This window comes from Oreochromis niloticus, linkage group LG14, assembly GCF_001858045.2.
Source record: "Oreochromis niloticus isolate F11D_XX linkage group LG14, O_niloticus_UMD_NMBU, whole genome shotgun sequence".
Taxonomy (NCBI): Eukaryota; Metazoa; Chordata; class Actinopteri; order Cichliformes; family Cichlidae; genus Oreochromis; species Oreochromis niloticus.
The window spans coordinates 12,514,859-12,533,667 of NC_031979.2; the positions used below are offsets into that span (position 1 = coordinate 12,514,859).

Genomic DNA, 18,809 nt, shown 5'->3' on the forward strand with positions numbered 1-18,809 from the left:
CCGACCTCTCTATAGGGACCTCATATGACTCCACTCACTCACCTCTGACGAGCAGAAACATGTTTTCTTCACTGGTTTGAGCTCCATTTCCTCCCACATTTCCTCCCCATGTTTACTACAAATGAAAAAGCATTTCCCTGCTCATGCAGGTACATATCTATGCGAGCAATCATATCAAAAAACCTTTTGATATTTCAGTGTTTTTCCTGGTAGGTGAATCGCACATGAGCAGAACATGGTTGTTAAGACACGCTTGCAAAAGAGATTTTATCTCAAGAGTCGTATTTTTCTGATTCAGTGAAGGTTAAACAGTTAAAAAAATTAAATTTGGAACTGATCTTTATTAACTTATACACACACAAATTTACAGAAACAGATTTATATATATTTTTTTGCCATTTTTTTTGTGTGTTTCTGTAATCGTTAAACCAAGTTTTTAATGCTAAAATATATAATTGTTGCTGTTATCTTTCAACTTACAACTTTCATGTTTATAACAACCCTGAAAGAAATAGTAAATCACATTATTCTGAGATTAAGACGCACTATTACAGCTTTACCTGCAATTCTGAATAGAAAAAATTGTTTGAGAGGTTGAATCTTATGCATGAATAATAAAACACAAAGATCTATCCCTCTGTGTGTGTGTGTGTGTGTGTGTGTGTGTGTGTGTGTGTGTGTGTGTGTGTGTGGGTGTGTTAGACCTGCAGTGGAAGCCTGCACACACTGAGGACACCTTGACCAACATGCCCCGCCACTCCCTCTATATCATAATTGGAGCTCTGTGCGTGGCCTTCGTGCTCATGCTCATCATCCTCATTGTGGGCATCTGCCGCATCAGCCGCATCGAGTATCAGGGTTCCTCCCGCCACGCCTACCAGGAGTTTTACAACTGCCGCAGCATTGACAGCGAGTTCAGCAACGCCATCGCCTCCATCCGCCATGCCAGGTCAGTGACAGGACTTGTGTGTCAGTGATTAATGAGCTGTTTTTATGAGTGCTTTGCATTTTGCATTTCTTGGATGTCAGTTTTACCATCCACCCACGCTGCCCCCTTTTTTTAGAAATCCAAAATTTACCAACTTAACTCAGAAATATTCTTTTTAATTGGTGGCAACACAACTTTTTGATGCGTTGCCTCTGTGTTTGTATATCTCAAAATCCAGAAGAAACGGGCAAGGTAACCTTCAGCCATAACAGTTTTTCTCAATTGCTGCTGCCAAGGTCAGGAGTGATCTGTCAAAGCCATTTTACCGGTCACCAGCAACTCTGTGACAGCACTTAATCTGGAATTCTGCTCTGCACACTGTGCATGTTCAGTTTAAGACACAGTGACATTTAACAGGCAGGCAGAGTCTAACTGAAGACAGCACCGAGTTGACTTTTGGGATTTTTTATTAAAGCTAGAACATCTTGGATTCTTCCACTTGTGCTTTTTAAAAAACATTTTTCAGTATTATCTGTCTTTTGTTTGTCTTTCTTGAACAATAATTAACTAACTCTTTAAAGTAGGGTGGGTAGTCAGGATGTTTTGTACTTTTTTTTGTTACTTTTTCTGGGTTATTGCCTCCTCCAGCTTTAAAAGCACTTCTCATTCTCTCAAAACCTTCTTACGCTGCAATATTTGATAAACATTCGGCTTTTTTAAATTAGATTTGGGAAGAAGTCCAGACCTGCGATGTATGACGCCACCCCCATCGCCTATGAAGACTACAGTCCTGATGACAAGCCACTGGTTACCCTCATCAAGACAAAGGATTTGTAAAACACGACTGCGTTTCACCATTACAAGCTGTACACACACACACACACACACGCACGCACATATACATAATGCCAGTACAAATCTAAAATAAGAGCAAAAGAAAACTGAATGTAAAGTGGAAAAAAGAAAATAATGCAAAACATAGACTGTAGATTAAAAAGAGCAAATCTGGAATTTGATACATCTATTTTCCTGTCCAAGTTCACGATAAGGCTTTATTGTAGCGTAAGAGCATTCTTTGCATCACTTAAGTTATTAATGATGACAGGCAACACTACCAGTAATCTCTGCTGTACAATAGAGTGATGACTTTAGTCTGCACCAGACTGTCTGTCTGCAGGTGGGGCCAGCATCCCGGGAGCCCACATTCCTAAGTGTAAACTTCGCAGACAGCGCTGACAACAGTCCTTACAGGTGTTGTAGAAATAGGTGCACTTGTCACTGTATCTTTTTCTATATTAAAAACATGAAAGAATCTGCAGTAGGTTGCCTTACTTTGTGCATGGTTAGATTTGATGTTCTCTCTGCAAATATTTTACAACCTTTGTACTCAGTTGTTGGTTGTTCTTTTCTTCCCATTGCACTTGTATTTCTCTCTGTCAAGATTGTGCCAAATGTTTTCTTTAGGGAATTTTGTGGTTAGTAGATAAAATACGTAAATGTATAAAATACTAGTCACAGCCTTTTCCCCCCTTTATATTATATTGTCCCGTTCTTTACATGCAAGTTTCTAAGTGGTGTTTGAATAGTAAAGAAAGTCGGTTTGCTGGAGTACTGTGACCCTACCATCCTACTGTATGTTTTTAAGTGATATTTAGGATAATAGGTAGGTATACTTCTCACTGCACAGAAAAATAGTTGGTTCTACTCAGTGTACCTGTTCCTCCCAGTGTACAAATTCACCTCTAGTGTTGGCAGCATCGATTAGTTTCTGGATGTGTTTCTTTGCTAGAGTGGCCTCTTGTTGGCTTTAGTTTGGAGGAGATGTTATCTAGTCCAGAATATATGTGCTTCTGTGTTCTGCCAGTGGAAAACTTTCTGTCTGTGCAGCTCTGTTGTTCCGCTCGAGGTCAAGCAATGTTTTACCAATAGGCTCAGCTAATCCTACCATTTTTTTCTCTCGTTTTAAACCGCAGCAACATGATAAACTATTATCTCTGTTGAATTATGTAAACAATAAAGATTCAAGTGAACATAAGTGACTTCTTTATGTGTGTCTCATGTGTACTGTACCACTTGCGTCATATTGGGGCAGGATGCTTGTTTGAAAGCTTTTGATTTATTGACCTTTATTTAACCAGGAAGTCCCACTGAGGTCAAGTCTCTTCTCTCTAAAGGAGGCCTGGCCATCAAAACTCAAGCAATACTGAAAATGAAAGAAATATAACAAAATAATGGGATTATGTGCAGTGATTTATTAAAACGTGCAAGCCTGAACTTTCTCAGTAAGCAGTCTTCAGGAATAGATCTCCAGGCTTCTTGACGGACATTCAAAGCTCTTCTTTGGATGTCGACTGTCTTTTGTTCTGTTCTCAGTCAACAGGATCTCACACTGCGTCAGTAATGTTGAGGTGAATTGAGGGGAGGCCAGTCCATGACTGATAGGGTTCTGCTGTGTGGTTTTTCTACCCAGATATGCTTTTACTGCATTTGCAGTGTGTTTTACAATCACTGTCATACTGAAAAATGAAGATGTTGCCAATCAAATGCTTCCCAGATGGCATTGCATGGTGGCTCAAAATCGGATGGCACTTGTCTGCATTCGTAATTCCATCAAATGTAAAAATTTTAGGCCTGCCGCTTCTACTTTTGTCCTTCACTCTTTTTGTGCATACACTGCACACCATGCTGAGATATACCAAGTTTTTACCTCATAACTCATCAGGAACCACCTCGTTGGTGCAAAAATACAATTTAACGAATGTCAAACTGTAATATTTCTGGCATTTTTAAAAATAGATTCAGTTAAATGATGGGGTAAGAAACAGGGTACTAGTAACAAGGTTTTTTGTTATGTGTAAACACAATGCTGGTTGATCACTTGACCTAGGTGCCTTTTTTAAATAATAGGTCACAGTTTAGATCAAGTACACCAAACAAACAGTTAAAATTGTTTTAAAAAAACATCCAACCTCAAAGACCTTCAGAAAGCCTGGAGAACTCTTGTTCAAGACCACTTTGAAACATTAATAGAAAGTCTGGATCCTTGGAAGCAAAATATGAAGAAATAAGCACTGGCTCAAGATTTTTGCACAGTACCATAGGTTTCGAAAAGGGAACCTCTCATTAAGGGAGAGAGATTTTTGGCCCGCTACACAAACAGCCTGAGTTTGATTTTGAAACCAGTCAGCCTTAGGATCAAAGCCAGCGATAATAAGTTTGCTCACCTGCAAGTCATGATCAAGTGAATCAAAACGCCTTAAACAGATCCACCGACGAGGCAGTGTAATGCTGTCTTCTGTCCAGAGCACCTATGAACCTATGAGCTCATTTGTCACAGCTGTAGCAGCAGTAATGGTACTGTGCCCTTTTCTACAGGCAGTGTAAAGACTTATTATCAGATTGAAAAAGTGTTGTGCTACTAGTACCAGTGCTATACCTGAGGCGCTTTAGAACTCATACCAAAACAATACTGAGAAACACGAACATGGTTTTCTACCAAATAGTGTTCTATACATACAAAAAGGACTTCTTTTATGTTTTTTAACAGAGCACCTCCAGCTCATCAGTTTGCCCAAACACAACATAAAAAGAGGTGGCAGCATCAGAATTTTGAAGAGTGATTACTGAGCGAGCGATGCTGCTGCTGTTCTGCTAATAATCCAGCTATGACGGGCGGACACATGGAGCTACAACGATTAAAATGTTTTCTGAAAACATGGATTCTAGCTATTTACAGCGTCTGTTTTTCTGTTCCCAAGGTCATACCCACCAGACTGAACCGTCAGCCGTGCGACAGGCCTTTTATGGAGTGTTGGTAATGCGAACACCCTCAGTGACCTCAGGCTTTATCCAGATGTTTCCCCATGTAAACAGCTCTAAATACAGACTGCGACTGCGGAGTCATGTCGTTCCTCACACCTACGTAGATTGTGTGTGTCGACCCACATACACACACACATCGCAGGAGGACCAGATGCGATTGCTGGCTCTTGTCTTTTCCTGCAGTCTGTTTCCGAGACTTTGTGAGGTTGACCTCTGCCCTTTGAGCGGTTTGGAGGGTCAGGCTGTTTCACATGGCGTCGTCTACTGCTAAAATCTTTCTACTGTTTTCAAGGTTTCATTTTAACACGACAGCAGATTAAAAATTGTCCAACTTTTGGCAGCAGTAAAATGAATTGATCAATTTTCGAGAAAATAACAGATGATGTTTTTCGTGAATATCTCTTCCAGACTGAGCTCGCAGAGTAACAAGGTCATTCCGAGCCGATACAGTCAGCCTTTGTTTTTTAGGAGCTTAAGGAGATCAAAATGTGTGGGCAGCATAACATTCTTTGTCCTTAGCTGCCTTTGTTCAACTTGGGATTTATGAGACCGGAAGACTTAAACTAACCACGTTTTCATTGCCGCTAGCCGCTGAAATAATGCCGTTTTTGTTGGGTTTACATAACGTTTCTTTTGATTTAACTGCATTCTTCCACTTCTGGCTGTTTCGGTCCAGATGACTAATCTTCGGGGGCCTTTAATTCATTTTTGTAATGAGGCTAAATTTCATTATGGGCGCCTTTTGATGTTCGTGTTGCTTCACAGAGCTGGGTGGAAAAAAATAGGGCCTTGGAAAAAGGATGTATGTGGAAACGGATGTATGTAGGAATTTGGGAGTATAGAATTTACTTCACTGAGGCCTGCAGTGACGGGATCTCCAAGAAGAACCTTGATGTTGGACAATGAACCAAAGAAAATGGACCTGGAGATCAGGAAACCAGAGTGACTATAGTTCCAGAGTCAGTTTAGTCAGTTTAGCTTTTGTTGCCTAAAAATGTTTAGTTTTGATTGAATTTTTATTTTCAGAAGCGAGATTTAGGATAATACAAGTATTACAATAAAACATACATCTTTTTGAAAGCAGTTAAGTCACAGTCTTGTCTCAATAAACACATCCATCAATGCCTCGTCAGGTAAGCTGTAATAAATGTTATGTAAATGTAAATAGACTAACAGGTGCTAAAGGGCGTTTCTTCTATATTTTTATTTTAGTTTTCCAAGTTCACAAAATCTATTCAGTCATCTTTTCTTCACAAAAGTCTAGTTTTTATGTTATTTTTATTTTATTTATTTTAGTTGATCTAGTTTTAGTTTATAGTTTCATTTTAGTTAACTACAATAACCTTGCATGAAACCAGATTAATAAACTGGAAGATACTCCAAATGGAAGAGGAGAGTTCAGGGATGAATACTGTATAATCCTGGTAATATTACATATGATATGTGCAATATTAATATTTAAGGTGATGGATTTTTCAAAGGAAACTACAAAGTGAGAAGTGTTAAAATGTCTATAAAAGAAAGAAAGAAAGAAACAAACAACAAGCTAAAGCAGCATTTATACTCTCAGATGAAACCAACATAAAGTCCTCCTAAGCATCAGGCTGCAGATTTAAAGCATCAACATAACCGTATCGATCCTCGATTTCCCACCGCACCTGAAAGCAGCACGAAGCGCCCCATCGTGGATAGCAGGTACCTCCACCTGGTGGCCACTGCGTTAACTACAGCCAGGCGGAGCAACCTATTCTTCATTATCGACCAGTCCAGAGAGAAGGAGGACGGAGAGGCGAGCAGTGAAGGCGAACAGATGTGAGCCGGACTACGGGAGGAGAACAAGCTGTAGTAAGGGACGGAGAACCTCTGATTCTGCGAACATGTGGCAACCCGCGTCGGAGCGACTGCAGGTAAGGATGTGAGGGGGTTATGGTCGGTGGGGTGGCAGAAATAAACGGTTCGCAGCAGCTACGCCGTGCTGGTGCCGTGTGCGTGTGTGTCTGCAGCCCAGGCAGAAACGCTCCGTTACAGATGTTCCCTGTGCGCCGTGACGCTTCACCGGGGAGCCAGCAGACTTCAGAAAATGACAGAGACGAGCGTTAAAGCGAGCATTTTTTCTGCTCCTGTCTCTGTGTGGTTACCTTTTGCTGCTACGTTTCACGTTACGCAAGCCAGTGGGGTGGCTGGGAAGAGGGGGGGAGCAGCGCGCAACAATTTGTGTCTCCACTGCATTCCTGTGCAAACCCACCGCTGGAGAGCCTTTTTCTACCCCCTCCGTATAAAGTCACAGACACGCACTTTGCAGCTGTGTTTGAAATATCCACACGTTGGCCCAGAGGCCATCCGAAATCCACCTTCACTGAGCGCAGGCCTCCTCATCCTCCTGCTGTTGTCACTTTTTGCCCCTCATGCTGCCACATCAGGATGCTTACCCTCTGTCTGAAAGCATCCCGTGATCTGTTAGGGTGTAAAAAAAAAAGCGACGTGGTTAATGACACGTAGTGTGATATCCACGGGTAAGCCGTGCACCGACCCTGGTTTCACGTCTCCTGCAGACGTAATGTTCTCCAGATGTGGGCCTGTGGACTGCCTGCCAAGTGAACTTGCACAATCCCCTCTCCTGCCCAGGCGTCAAGAAGATGGAATCACGAATTATTAAAACCGAGAGTTCCGGTGTTTGTAGGGAGTCAGATGTGGGCGCTGTAAATTATCCCCTTAACACACATCTGCCCTCTAGGTGGTCCAACCAGGCTGCAGCAGGACGCGGTTTATAAACTGCTATTGATCCGGGCTCGCTGAGCACACTGCGCTGTGGCTTTCGGATAAACTCAGATGTGGTCATGCTCAACAAGTGTCGTAAAGTCAATCTCATACTTTCCATGGCTGGTTGCTCCAGTACGTTTTGGTAGTGTTGCAGCGAGTGAATCATCATTCAGGGTCCTGCCAAACGCACTGAAAAGAGGGAAAAAAACAAAAAAACGGCCACATCAACAGCCCGGATTACAACCAGCAGGTTGTAATCCTGTTAGGTCAAGTTATTTTGTTCATTAATTTCTCAAACTGCTGGCCTACTCCTGGTTTATAGACTAGAGTGGGCCCCTCCTCAGTTTGGATTCATGGGACAGACACCCTCGTTACTTTTAACTTTAGGCTTAAAGCTCTCCCTTTTGACCATGAATCCTCCCGTAGTTATGCATTTCTTCTTCTCTTGTCTCTTTTCAGTCCATGTTTGTTTATACACCACTCTGCATTTAATCATTAGCGATCATTAAACTCTAGTTCGCTCTCCTGTAGTGTGTCTTTTGTCCAGTCTTCCTCTCTCTGCTCACTCCTCTTTCCCCTCACCCCCAGCAGATGGCCACTCCTCCCTGAGCCTGGTTCTGCTGGAGGTTTCTTCCTGTTAAAAGGGAGTTCTTTTCTCCCACTGTCTCCAAGTGCTTGCTCATGGGGGTGGGGGGGATTGGTGAAGCACACAAGAACCCCAGTCATTTTATGAGATGTTGTATAGGGGGAAATAAAAAGAAGAGCGCTTCAATTTGCAGTGTATTGTTGTTGTGTTGGGAAGTGTGTTTTATCGGTTATATTATATCAGGTAAAATATACCCGATGTTAGTGATAGCGTTATAAAGTGTTCTAGGGCTAACACTGTCGGGCTGTTACATCATAATTTAAAGCGTGTTTAGGTGACTTTTGGTGTGAGTTGATGGTAGATAAATAAAACTGACTGAAAAAAACGGAATCATTTCATCGCAGAAGTGGAAACATTCCTCAAAGTGTTGCTTGAGTTACATTCACATGCGTTGACGTGCGCCTCTCTTTTGTGGAGTTTGCTCGCATGAAAAGACAAACAAAAAGATCAAGATGTAGTGAATCCACATCGTCATCTTTTAACAGAACTGTTTGGATTGTGACAACTGGAAAACTTTTAGAGCTCTCCATGTCTACTATATGGTCAAAAGTACTGTTTCACCAACAGGTTACACCTACAGAAACTGCTTGGCCATTGAAACCCATGCCATGAAGCTCCCACTGCACAGTTTTTGAGCTGATGTTACTGAGCCAGGCCCCCAGGGTTATGTAGTTCCTATGTAGGAACTGTAATTACAAATGGGAAATGGAAAATCAGATAAATCCAACTTGGAGCCTCTTAATGTGAAAGTGGCTGTGCTGTAGGCAAGTACAGAGGCCTCATGCCAGCTAACTGAGCCTTGTTTTCTGGGAAATGTAGAATCCAGGGATGTAATACTGAACTGCTTCAGGGAACAGGTGTAATTAAGGAAATCTTAACTTTGATAACCTGAGCTTAGTCCACATCAGCTTACCGCCTGGAAACCAGCTGTGGCTGGATGCTGATAAAAGAGTAAGGCATGTCTGAAAACTATCAAACACTCCACGTTTCAGTTGACGACTTTATGAGGAGAATGTTGAGCACAGCAGCCAGGCTGTTCTCTCCTTATGCTAAATAGCAGAAACCTTGCTGTGTATATTAATTTAAAAAAAGAGTATAAAAAAATAATGAATGACCCATACACCAAAAAGTGGTTATTGAACGATAGCAAATACCCACCCATTGCCTGCTTTGTTACCATAGCAACACCATCCTGTAGGCTGGTATCCTTCACCGCTTTGAGTCGGGCATGGTGGGGTTTGTAGAGTTTAACGTCTCTCTTAGCTGATTTACCGTCGCTTATTACGTCCTGTTTTGTTGTTTTTGTTATTCACATCTGTCCATATTATTTGCACTTGTGCCGTCCTCTGTTGCCATAGCAACGTCTGATGTCTTGCTGCATTTTTTTTTTCGTCTTGCGCCCAGTCGAGAAGAGGAAAAGGGAGAAAAAGAGATGCGTTTATGCGTGAGGTTGAAGAGACACGGGGTCGTGTTGCCACGCTGTGTGCTGATGCTGCATCATGCCTCCCTGTTTTTCTCTCTGTTTGCCCTTTCTACCCCTCGCTGACCACATCCTTCGGTCATTTTCGACGGGCCCTTCCTCCCCAGCCAGAGGCCATGTTGGTTCACCGACAGATTGCACAATATGCAGTGGGCTGGGAACAGCTATGCGTGTGGATGTACGCTCACATGCAGCTTAGGAGGCAGGTTACAAGCCTGTACACATGCACAGCAGCATGCTTCCTTTGTGAAAATCCCTAAGCCTTCCAGACACGCTGTTTTCCGCTGTCAGCAGCTCTTTCTTTAGCCACGGTTTCAACTTTTGACGCTTTCAAACTTCAGCGTGTGCGACTCTGACAAACAGGGCTGAGCAGATGCAAAGATGTTGACCTGACAGTGCAGCAGACTGAGGTCAAAACGAGTCAGAGTCATCCTCTGCATGTCTGTCTCTTTGTCTGAGGTTGCTTTGTAGCCACAGTTAAGTTATAGTTGGTGGCACAAGGAGACTGCCCAAAAATTCCCCATAATCCCCGAAACTATTTTGTTATCCAGCAGACATTTCCTCAGTGTGCACATTTCGCCTATTTGTGATTTTTTTAAACATTCTTTATTTACCTTGATAACACGGAAGCTGAGGTATCGCCGATTGAGCATTATAATTTTATACAATTTTTTAAATCCAATAGAGTTGACTACTTTGTACTGGTCAAAGTGCATTTGTGTGTTTAATGTTTCTTTAGTTTTACTTATATTTTTGTCTGTTTGAATGCTAACAGACTAGATCAGTAGTTCCCAACGTTTTTCAGTTGGCGTGCCTGTTTTTAGACCTCTCACGTGAACATCTTAATCAGGACAAAATAAGGTTCAAATATATTAATTTGAAGTTGTTTTAATGGAATCTGGGCTGTTTTTAAGAGTAATTTACTTTTAGCTTAGCAGTTGTTAGCCATGTTTGGCTAACTGTTTAAAACAACCATAAATGCTAGCTTACCATTTCATTCACCTGCTATATTTTGCCGTTGCTCCCGTTAACAAACGTCATTAGCTTTATTAGCCACGTTTAGCTGTTTATTGAGGTTTTACACATACAGGATCACTTTAACCACCTGACATTAACTTGTCTACCATTTTAGATATGTGACCGTCATGGTGACAGTGTAGGGCCCAATCAACCTAGTCACACAGGCCTAGAGACCAGTCTGTGGCCGGTTGCGACTGGTTGCTGGAGGTTGATGGCAGAACCAGGGAAAATTATTGCTAAAGCACCCAGTTACACAGGCATACAGACCTGACATCATGTGAGAAGCCTCATAGAGATTAGCTAAATTTTACCTAGCCATTTTCTCTATTAATCAATACTGTAAGCTAGCTAGCCATACTGTTAGCTTATAGGTTTCACCTTTTAATTAATTAAAAAAAAAATGTAAATAAAGTGTTTATCCGTTATCTTTAGGAGTCAGTTTAGCAGTTTTGTTTTTACTCCTCAGCCATAAAAGACCGATGGGGTATTGTCATCACTCTGCTGGGCAGGAGGGCGGACGACGTGGACACGTAAGTTTATGAATGCAATAGCTCAAGAATGAGGTGACGTAGGAGCTTCAAATTAATACCACAGGTGTATCTGCTAAAAATCTACTTTAGTATCAGAGTAAGTTTTCTGAAAATCTTGTGAATACGAGAACTCGAGAGCAAGGCGACAAAGGATTTTGAAATTTATACCATGGGTGTCTCTGCTGGGAGGCTGAGGGGTAGCTCTGGTGGTCTGCAGTATTTTCTGCGTAGAGTTCTGTGTATGTTCTCCCTGAGCCTGTGTGGGTTCTCTCTGTGTAATTTGGCTTCGTCCCACAGTCCAAAGACAGACATATTAACGGTAATTTATACTTTGGCAATGAATTTAGGTAGAGCCTAAGTTGTAGTTTATACAAGTGGCCATTGCGGGAATTTATGCCTGTGCGGGCTGTGTCGATGGCGGTGTGTAGCTACATTTCCAGGGGGGTGCATGGCAGGTTACGGTGGAGGGAGTCAGAAGGCTATGCTGTTACAGTGTGCCTGTGTTGTGGATTTATCACAGTGGAATAAAACCTCTGTTGGGGTGTTCTGGTGATTCTCACTTGGCTGTGGGTGTGAATGTGAGCTATTGCTTTTCTCTCCCCGGCTCCCTCTCTACCCCCTGGCTACTGTAGAAGTGCTCCCCTGCCAAGTTGTCATTTCTGGCCTTTCTTTTACTTTTTATGTCTCGTTTCTACCTGGAAGTAGATCTCCATAGGATTATTATGCCTTGAAATTATGTTAAACCCAGACAATAAATATGTATTTTATATAAACACACAGCGATAGAGGTGAAAATTTTTTGGATGAATTTCTTGATGTCCTTAAAATCGTCAAGTAAGCAAGTATTTTTGAAAAAATCTCATTGTTAATGATCTGCTAAATTACTGTTACATGTATCTGTTGCTATGTTTTAGAATTTTATTAAAACAAATAATGAGAAAGTGAACTGATGATAATCAAGTGCAACCCTACGTATTGCTTTAAATAAATAAAAAAAAGCATTGGGTCAGCAGTGTCTGAGTCTGCCTATTAGTTTTAGCTTGCATGAACCAAAGATGTAGTGCATACATGTAATATACAGCTCTCTAACGGCTATTGTGACTTATCAAAAGGCAGTTAGTGCCCGTGATGGTTGACCTGTAGCCGAACAACGCACCATGCAGATATAATCGGCCGTATTCTTGGCAGCGAGGAGTGTTTTTCATCATTAGCACGTCCCGTTTATGTCCTCTGGCTCTGCGTAGACTCTTTAAGACGTCGCAGTGGGTTCGCTGTTTATGTCAAACAGTCGTTGATGTTTTTACTGCCAGCCAGAGAGTCTCCTTCAGGCCTTGAGGTTAGAGTGCTATAATGCCCACTTCCTCCTACAGAAGTAACAGACCAATCACAACCTTCTGATCATTGACTTTCTCCCTCCTACACGCCTCGGCGCTCCAATCGCGATTGAGAAAAACAGGTTTTCGTCCATGTGCAGACCTCCCACAGTCTACTCGAGGTTGAGCTCATTCGGGCAAATTTCCTCTCATAAACTGCCCCAGGATCAGAGGAGGAGGCTGTAAACACACAGAGAGACACTTTTTGAATTCTTACCATGCAGGAACTGGAGAGACGCATCCTACGTTTGGCTTTAGGAAGTAACCGCCACATGCTGGCCTACCTGTAGACCACAGCATCGTCCTTTAATAGGTTTACTGGGAAGGATGTGTTTGTGTGTATAAAAGGTGTCTGAGGGACAAACAAGGGCAGGATGGAGGTGGTTTCCAACTCAAGAGTTGCATAAGGTATAAGCCGCAAGGTTTAAGTGTTTGTGAAAGACTCACTTAATTGGCTGAGACTGTTTTGGGAGCAAATTCATTTAATGTGCAACTTTAGCTCATTTCCAGTCTGCTCACAAGAGAAAGACATTTATATAGTTTTTTGTCTCAAACTGACAAAATATTTCTGTATGGAATATAGTTTTTTGGGGGTTTCATGTTACTGTGGTAGTTGAAGTTACTGTGTTACTGTTACTGTGTAGGTGAAGGTCTTTCTATGTCTTCTGTGATGAAAAGAAAGAATGAGAGAGAGACAAGAAAGTGCCAAGAGCCAAATCAGGGATAGCATAGAGGATAGTTCCTGCTGGAAAAGTTGTAGAGGTGTTGTGAATCTCTGTTTGGATGTTTTCTTTCAAACTTTGTGTCATAAATGATTCAAAGCACCTGTTAGTCTTGAGAACAGGCTGTTTTTGCCTCACCTGGCGCCCGGTCGCTATATGTAAAGTAGGGCTAGGAACTGAAACCCAGTAAAATTGGTAAAATTAAGAAATACGATTTATTATTGGTACTTAAGGTCATTTTCCACATTTTATCTGACCAGAGTTGATCATTTTTTGCTATTCCTTATCCAAAATAAAGTTCTCTCTGGGCTTTGTGAAGCTGGTATCGAGAATTAAATGCTCCGAAGTGTGGTGAGTCTGTGCTGACAGTGCTCATTGCCACAAATGCAACAAGTCTTTTGCTTGTAAAGGTGGAAAACAAGAAATCTAGCTTGTATTATTGTGGGGTTAGGGGTTACAGGTGAGTGTATTCAGTCTGAGATGGTTTAAATTTCCCAATTCCAGTTTGAGATCACTCATTGCAGTGAAACTGAGGATATGACACAGTAAATGTTGTCAGAAAAGGTCCTTAACATCTGTTCAAGGTGAAGGTTTTAGTTCTTACACGCTGGATACATATGGATTTCATTCATATTGGATGATTTAATAAATATTAATGCATTATATTTTATTTTGTATATTTGAGCATTCACCAGACCAGTAAGAAGCATAGCTAACAGCTTAGCTGTTAATGCTAAGTGCCTAGCTAGCATTACCTAGCATGCCTTTCCTATGTCGTAATTTTTTAAATTTCATAAATTGTGTGCTATAATTTTGAATGTTTGGATTATTAATAGTTACCTCACAGTTACATTAGGACTGTAGGAAAGATGCACAGTTAATACAGGTTCTCCCTTAAAATACTGCGCTGTGCTCCTGGAGGCCACAAACTTAACTTTAGCCTCCTTAAAAAGCAACAGTGATGTTTTTGTCTGTTTACAAGTACAACAGGTACAGTTTGAAAAAATCCCTTACGGTTAGGAATAAATTAAGGTCGACTTAGGCAACAATAACTGGCAGACAAAATACATGTTCCTGCCAGTGTTTCATACTGTGCACTGGTCAAAAATGATGTGACAGCAAGCAATCGTAGATGTAAATTATCAAAGATAAGAAATAAATAAACATCATAAATGGGATTTTCAAAGATTTTGTGGTGGAAAAAAGCTCGTGCCCTGCATATAACATACTTGTAACCTTTTTTTAGGTTATACTAAATACTATCTATTTGTACAACAAGCTTTGTCACCTAGTATACGAGGACCAGACATCAGTGCGACCGCTGCTTATCTTTCCAGTTTCCTACAGTTTGATGGTGCTTTCCTAATTGGTTCATGGCCAGAAGTGTTTCTAATTCTGGATCGTGTCAGGCTTAATGATCACATGCGGAGCTGTGTATTCGCTTTAAAAATAAAAGTTGTGCGACAGAACAGTTTAACAAACAATGATGGCCGCCTCTCTTGTTCTTTATCAGCGCCACACACATGTTGAGCAGCTGGCGCACTGCTGTCTGCGCTCCTTTTTTTCTTCAGGCTCTCCACATGTGTGTCTGTGTTTGTGGATGCCGATGCGTATGACACAGACTGATGTTGTTGACTCATATTATCTTGAGGTCTTGTGTTACAAGACTTCTAACCATACTTAACATAACTAACCAGTCTCGGTTGATTTCTTGGGATGAGCCAGTAGCCATTTGTGTATCTGGGGGGGGGTTATCTGTCCTTTTTGGACAAGGACATCTGTCTGCAGGGCTTAACATTATTTCCAGCTGTTTTGTAAACTTTTGTCATAATCCCATCCCCATAACCCTGACTTTATGCGTCTCAGTGGGTGTGCCCGAGTGCCTGTTTTCACCCTGTTATGCAGTGACTCACCATGATATTGACCTGAGAGCCTCTTTTCTCTAAGAATGCTCCCTCAGAGAACCAAAAGTTGAACTTACCATCTGTGATCTGTTAAACTCATCACTGTAGGAGGCTAACTGCACTCCCCAAAACTCCCTGGGACTTAATGTCTTGTGGTTGTGATTGTTCAAGTGATGTCTTGAATTTGCATATTTTAAATGCACATTTCCAAATCATTTAATATTAGAGGCTCTTTAAGAAATTAGCATGTGCACTCGTCTTGATAGCACTTGTGATTTCCAGCAGTAATCAGAGTCGTTGTTGGAGAGCAGTCATTCAGAATTTCTTGGCTGCACTGGGTCAGTTTGACTAAGATCCAGATCTTAATATTCAAGATTAATTTTAGTGTCATTCAAAACTATTCACAGGAGAGGTCCACAGCAGAACAGCGTGATTTTGTAATAGGGGAAAATACTGCAAAAACTCACAAACTGACATATTAATAATTATGTAAACAGTCTGTAAATGACCATGAATACATTCTCACAAGACACTTTATTAGGTACACCTTGCTAGTACTGGGTTGGACCTCCTTTTGCCTTCAGAACAATTTCTAGGTGAACTGTACGAATGTTAAATTGTTGTTTTCAGAAAGTCACATGTAATCTAATTTGATGGGATGGATTCTGTTGTTTTGACCATTCGACTATTCCACAATCTGTTTAGATCACTGAAAGAAAGGAGGGCAAGATCCTCAGAGCCAGTCAACTCTAGTACCAGCTAGCACCCACTTTTACCTTCAGTACTGCCTTCATGCTTAGTGCCATTGTTTCAAAAAGGTGCTGGAGACATTCCTTAGAGATTTTGGTCCATATTGACATCAGAGCATCACACAGTTGTGCAGTTTTGTTGGCGACACATCCATGATGTGAATCTCCTGCTCACACATCCCAAAGGTGCTCTATTGGATGGAGACTGGTGAATGTGGAGGCCATCTGAGTACAGTGTGAAATAGTGCTCAGCTGGCACTAAGGGGCCCACAGTGTGCCAAGAAAATATCCCCCACACAGGGCAGGATTCGCCCATGCTTTCATTATGTTTATGCCAAATTCTGACCCTACCATCCGAATGTCACAGCATAAATCGAGACTCATCAGACTAGACAACAGTTTTCCAATCTTCTCAGTTCTCATAGTTGAGCCTATGTGAATTGTAGGCAGTTCACACTGACTCACCAAGATTGTCGCGTCAGTTTCCTGTTCTTACCCGACAGCAGTGGCACCCAGTATGGTCCTCTGCTGCTATAGCTCATCTGCGTCAAAGTTGGATGTGCTGTGTCTTCAGGGATACTTTTCTGCACATCTTTACTGTAGTGAGTTGTTATTAGAGTTACTAATTGGCCATTCTGCTCTGACCTCTGGCATCAACGAGGCATTTTCACCCAGAGACCTGCTGCTCTTCCGATGTTTTCGCTTTTCTGGACTATTCTCCGTCAACCCTAAAGATGCTTGTGTGGGGAAATCTCAGTAGATCATCAGCCAGTTTGGTACCAACAACCACGCCACGTTCAAGTCACTTAAATCACCTTTCTTTCACATTCTGATGCTCATTTTGAACTTTAGCAGGTCATCTTGATTATGTCTACGGGCCTAAACACATTGAGTTGCCGCCACATGGAAATTAGATATTAGTTGAACAGGTGTATCTAACAAAGTGCCTGGTGAGTATGTTGCTCACACTCTGATAGTATAAAAACTAACACTCTCTTATTGTGAGTGTAAATGAGCAGATGCATTGCTCGCCATCAACTACTTATTGTAGCTTTTAGCATTAAAGTAATAACGCTAAACGTGAACATTTCCAGCCATGAAGGCAAATATCACAACTCGCGTGCAAAAGACCAAATAATTTCACAAGATTAATGATTAGAACAAGAGTTTAATAAGTCATGAACTAGAAATGCCAACTGAAAACCTGAAGTTATCCATCATATGATAAATCTTGTGCTTTAGGGATTTCTTCCAAATCCTTTATAAATTTATGTGCACGCTTTCATTTTACATTAATGCTTTAAATCTGGTGCTCCGGGGATGCACCCGGCTAACAAGTTTCATACCGGGCTGTCACGCCATCTTCATCATATGGTACATCTTAGTACAGTGACAAGTACAAATGTGTTTCTTCTCCCAAAACGGCGAAATAAGAAGCGGTAAAGTTGCTGTCAGTTGCATTAACTAGTATTTTTGAAGTTTTAGAAGTTATGGCCCCTGTGTACTCCAGAACAAACCTTTGGAGTGAATGTCAGAAACAAGGCAGACTCAAGCCGGACATTTATCCAAGTGTCTTGAGTGATGGCACAGGGTATCGTAACTGTCCAACTGTTAGATTCTTTTGGGGTCTTTGGCGACTTGCAGCAATATACTGATTATCACTAAATGCTTGAATTAGAACTATCCTGATGGCAGAGCATTGCGAGCATATTAGGAGCCTGCTAAAATTCATTTAGGGTGGAAAAAAACCAGATCGATATTCAGCATGCGGAGGCTTTCGCTGAAGCCAAACATTTAAACACTAAGTATGGAGGTCAGGCACTTTGGTGATTGCTCAAGTGTTTACAGGATCCTCGCCTTATCCCAAGTCACAACTGACCGTGCCCACACTCGTCTGGCGCTGGAGGCCGAACACTTTTGTGGCTCCAAGTTAAAGTCAGAAATAGAATCAATAACTTGATGAGGAGACAGTTGGGACTTGAGAAATAACAAAAACATTAAGATACTGTGAAAATATTGTGAATAGAATTCCAGCATTGCTCCACAAGCAGCCCGCCGCATGTGGAAAAGTAATGGAGGAAAAAAAGCTTTCCCATTTCCTCCAGTAGTACGAAGCACCTCGCTGTGAACTTATAAGTATAAAACATGTACTTACATGTATAAAGCAAAGTTTTTTGTTTTTTTTTTGCTTCTTTTATATACCTGCTTAAGCCTTGTGCACTTGGTGGGGGGTGTAGGAGTCATGGCACCCCCTTGTCTCACTCCGTACGGAGGCCAACCACAGGAATGCAAGTCACCGTCAGGAAGCTGTAAAGTGCTGACGCGGAGGTCAGCGAGCGTTTACACACATGTGGCTTTACTTTCACAACTCCACCATTCTTCTTCTCCTTCATCTCCACACCTTATCTTTCTCCTTACCCCCGTCCCGCCTGCCGCTTCCTTCTCTTTATTATTCCTTTTCTCAGCATGAAGGTCCACTACGGTGAGTTAGAGGTTGGGGGTTACACTGTAGGGCGTCAGCACAGGATTAGGCTTTTCATAACAGAACGCTATAACAAGTCACAGACAGTGATATATTTTGAAACCCTTAAAACGATGGCAGCAGAAGACCCACTCAGGCGGGAAAGTGTTAATAAAACACTAACAATCAGATAGCGAAGCAGTGTTTAAATTCAAACGTTGATTCAGGATGCTCTACTTGGCCTTATAAAGGCAACAGTGAAGATTGATGATAGATCGTATTGGCAGCATCAGCTGTTTTCATCGCTTGAAAATGTTGACCATCTGTTGCAGGAGAAAATGGCTTTCACACAGTCCAACATGGAAAACAGCTTTCAGCGCCACTGAATGCAAGACAAAGTATTGGAGAGCATTT

General features: G+C 41.7%; 2 protein-coding genes across 4 annotated transcripts in view; both read left to right on the forward strand.

Moving 5' to 3' along the window:
• dner (delta/notch-like EGF repeat containing) overlaps positions 1-2,967 on the forward strand; it is a 67,907-nt gene extending 64,940 nt beyond the window's left edge. Inside the window, exons 12-13 of the mRNA XM_005474472.4 lie at positions 703-949; positions 1,654-2,967. Coding sequence (XP_005474529.1) covers positions 703-949; positions 1,654-1,765 — 359 coding nt within the window. The 3' untranslated portion in view covers positions 1,766-2,967. The remainder of the gene's footprint in view (positions 1-702; positions 950-1,653) is intronic.
• Positions 2,968-6,484: 3,517 nt separating this feature from the next.
• pid1 (phosphotyrosine interaction domain containing 1) overlaps positions 6,485-18,809 on the forward strand; it is a 32,444-nt gene continuing 20,119 nt past the window's right edge. Inside the window, exons 1-2 of one of the 3 annotated variants that reach the window (XM_025898148.1) lie at positions 6,485-6,657; positions 11,123-11,186. In XM_025898148.1, coding sequence (XP_025753933.1) covers positions 11,136-11,186 — 51 coding nt within the window. In that variant the 5' untranslated portion in view covers positions 6,485-6,657; positions 11,123-11,135. Of the gene's footprint in view, positions 6,658-10,781; positions 10,934-11,122; positions 11,187-18,809 lie in introns of those variants that run through there. The other 2 variants (XM_003441622.5, XM_005474475.4) reach the window with 2 other exon arrangements.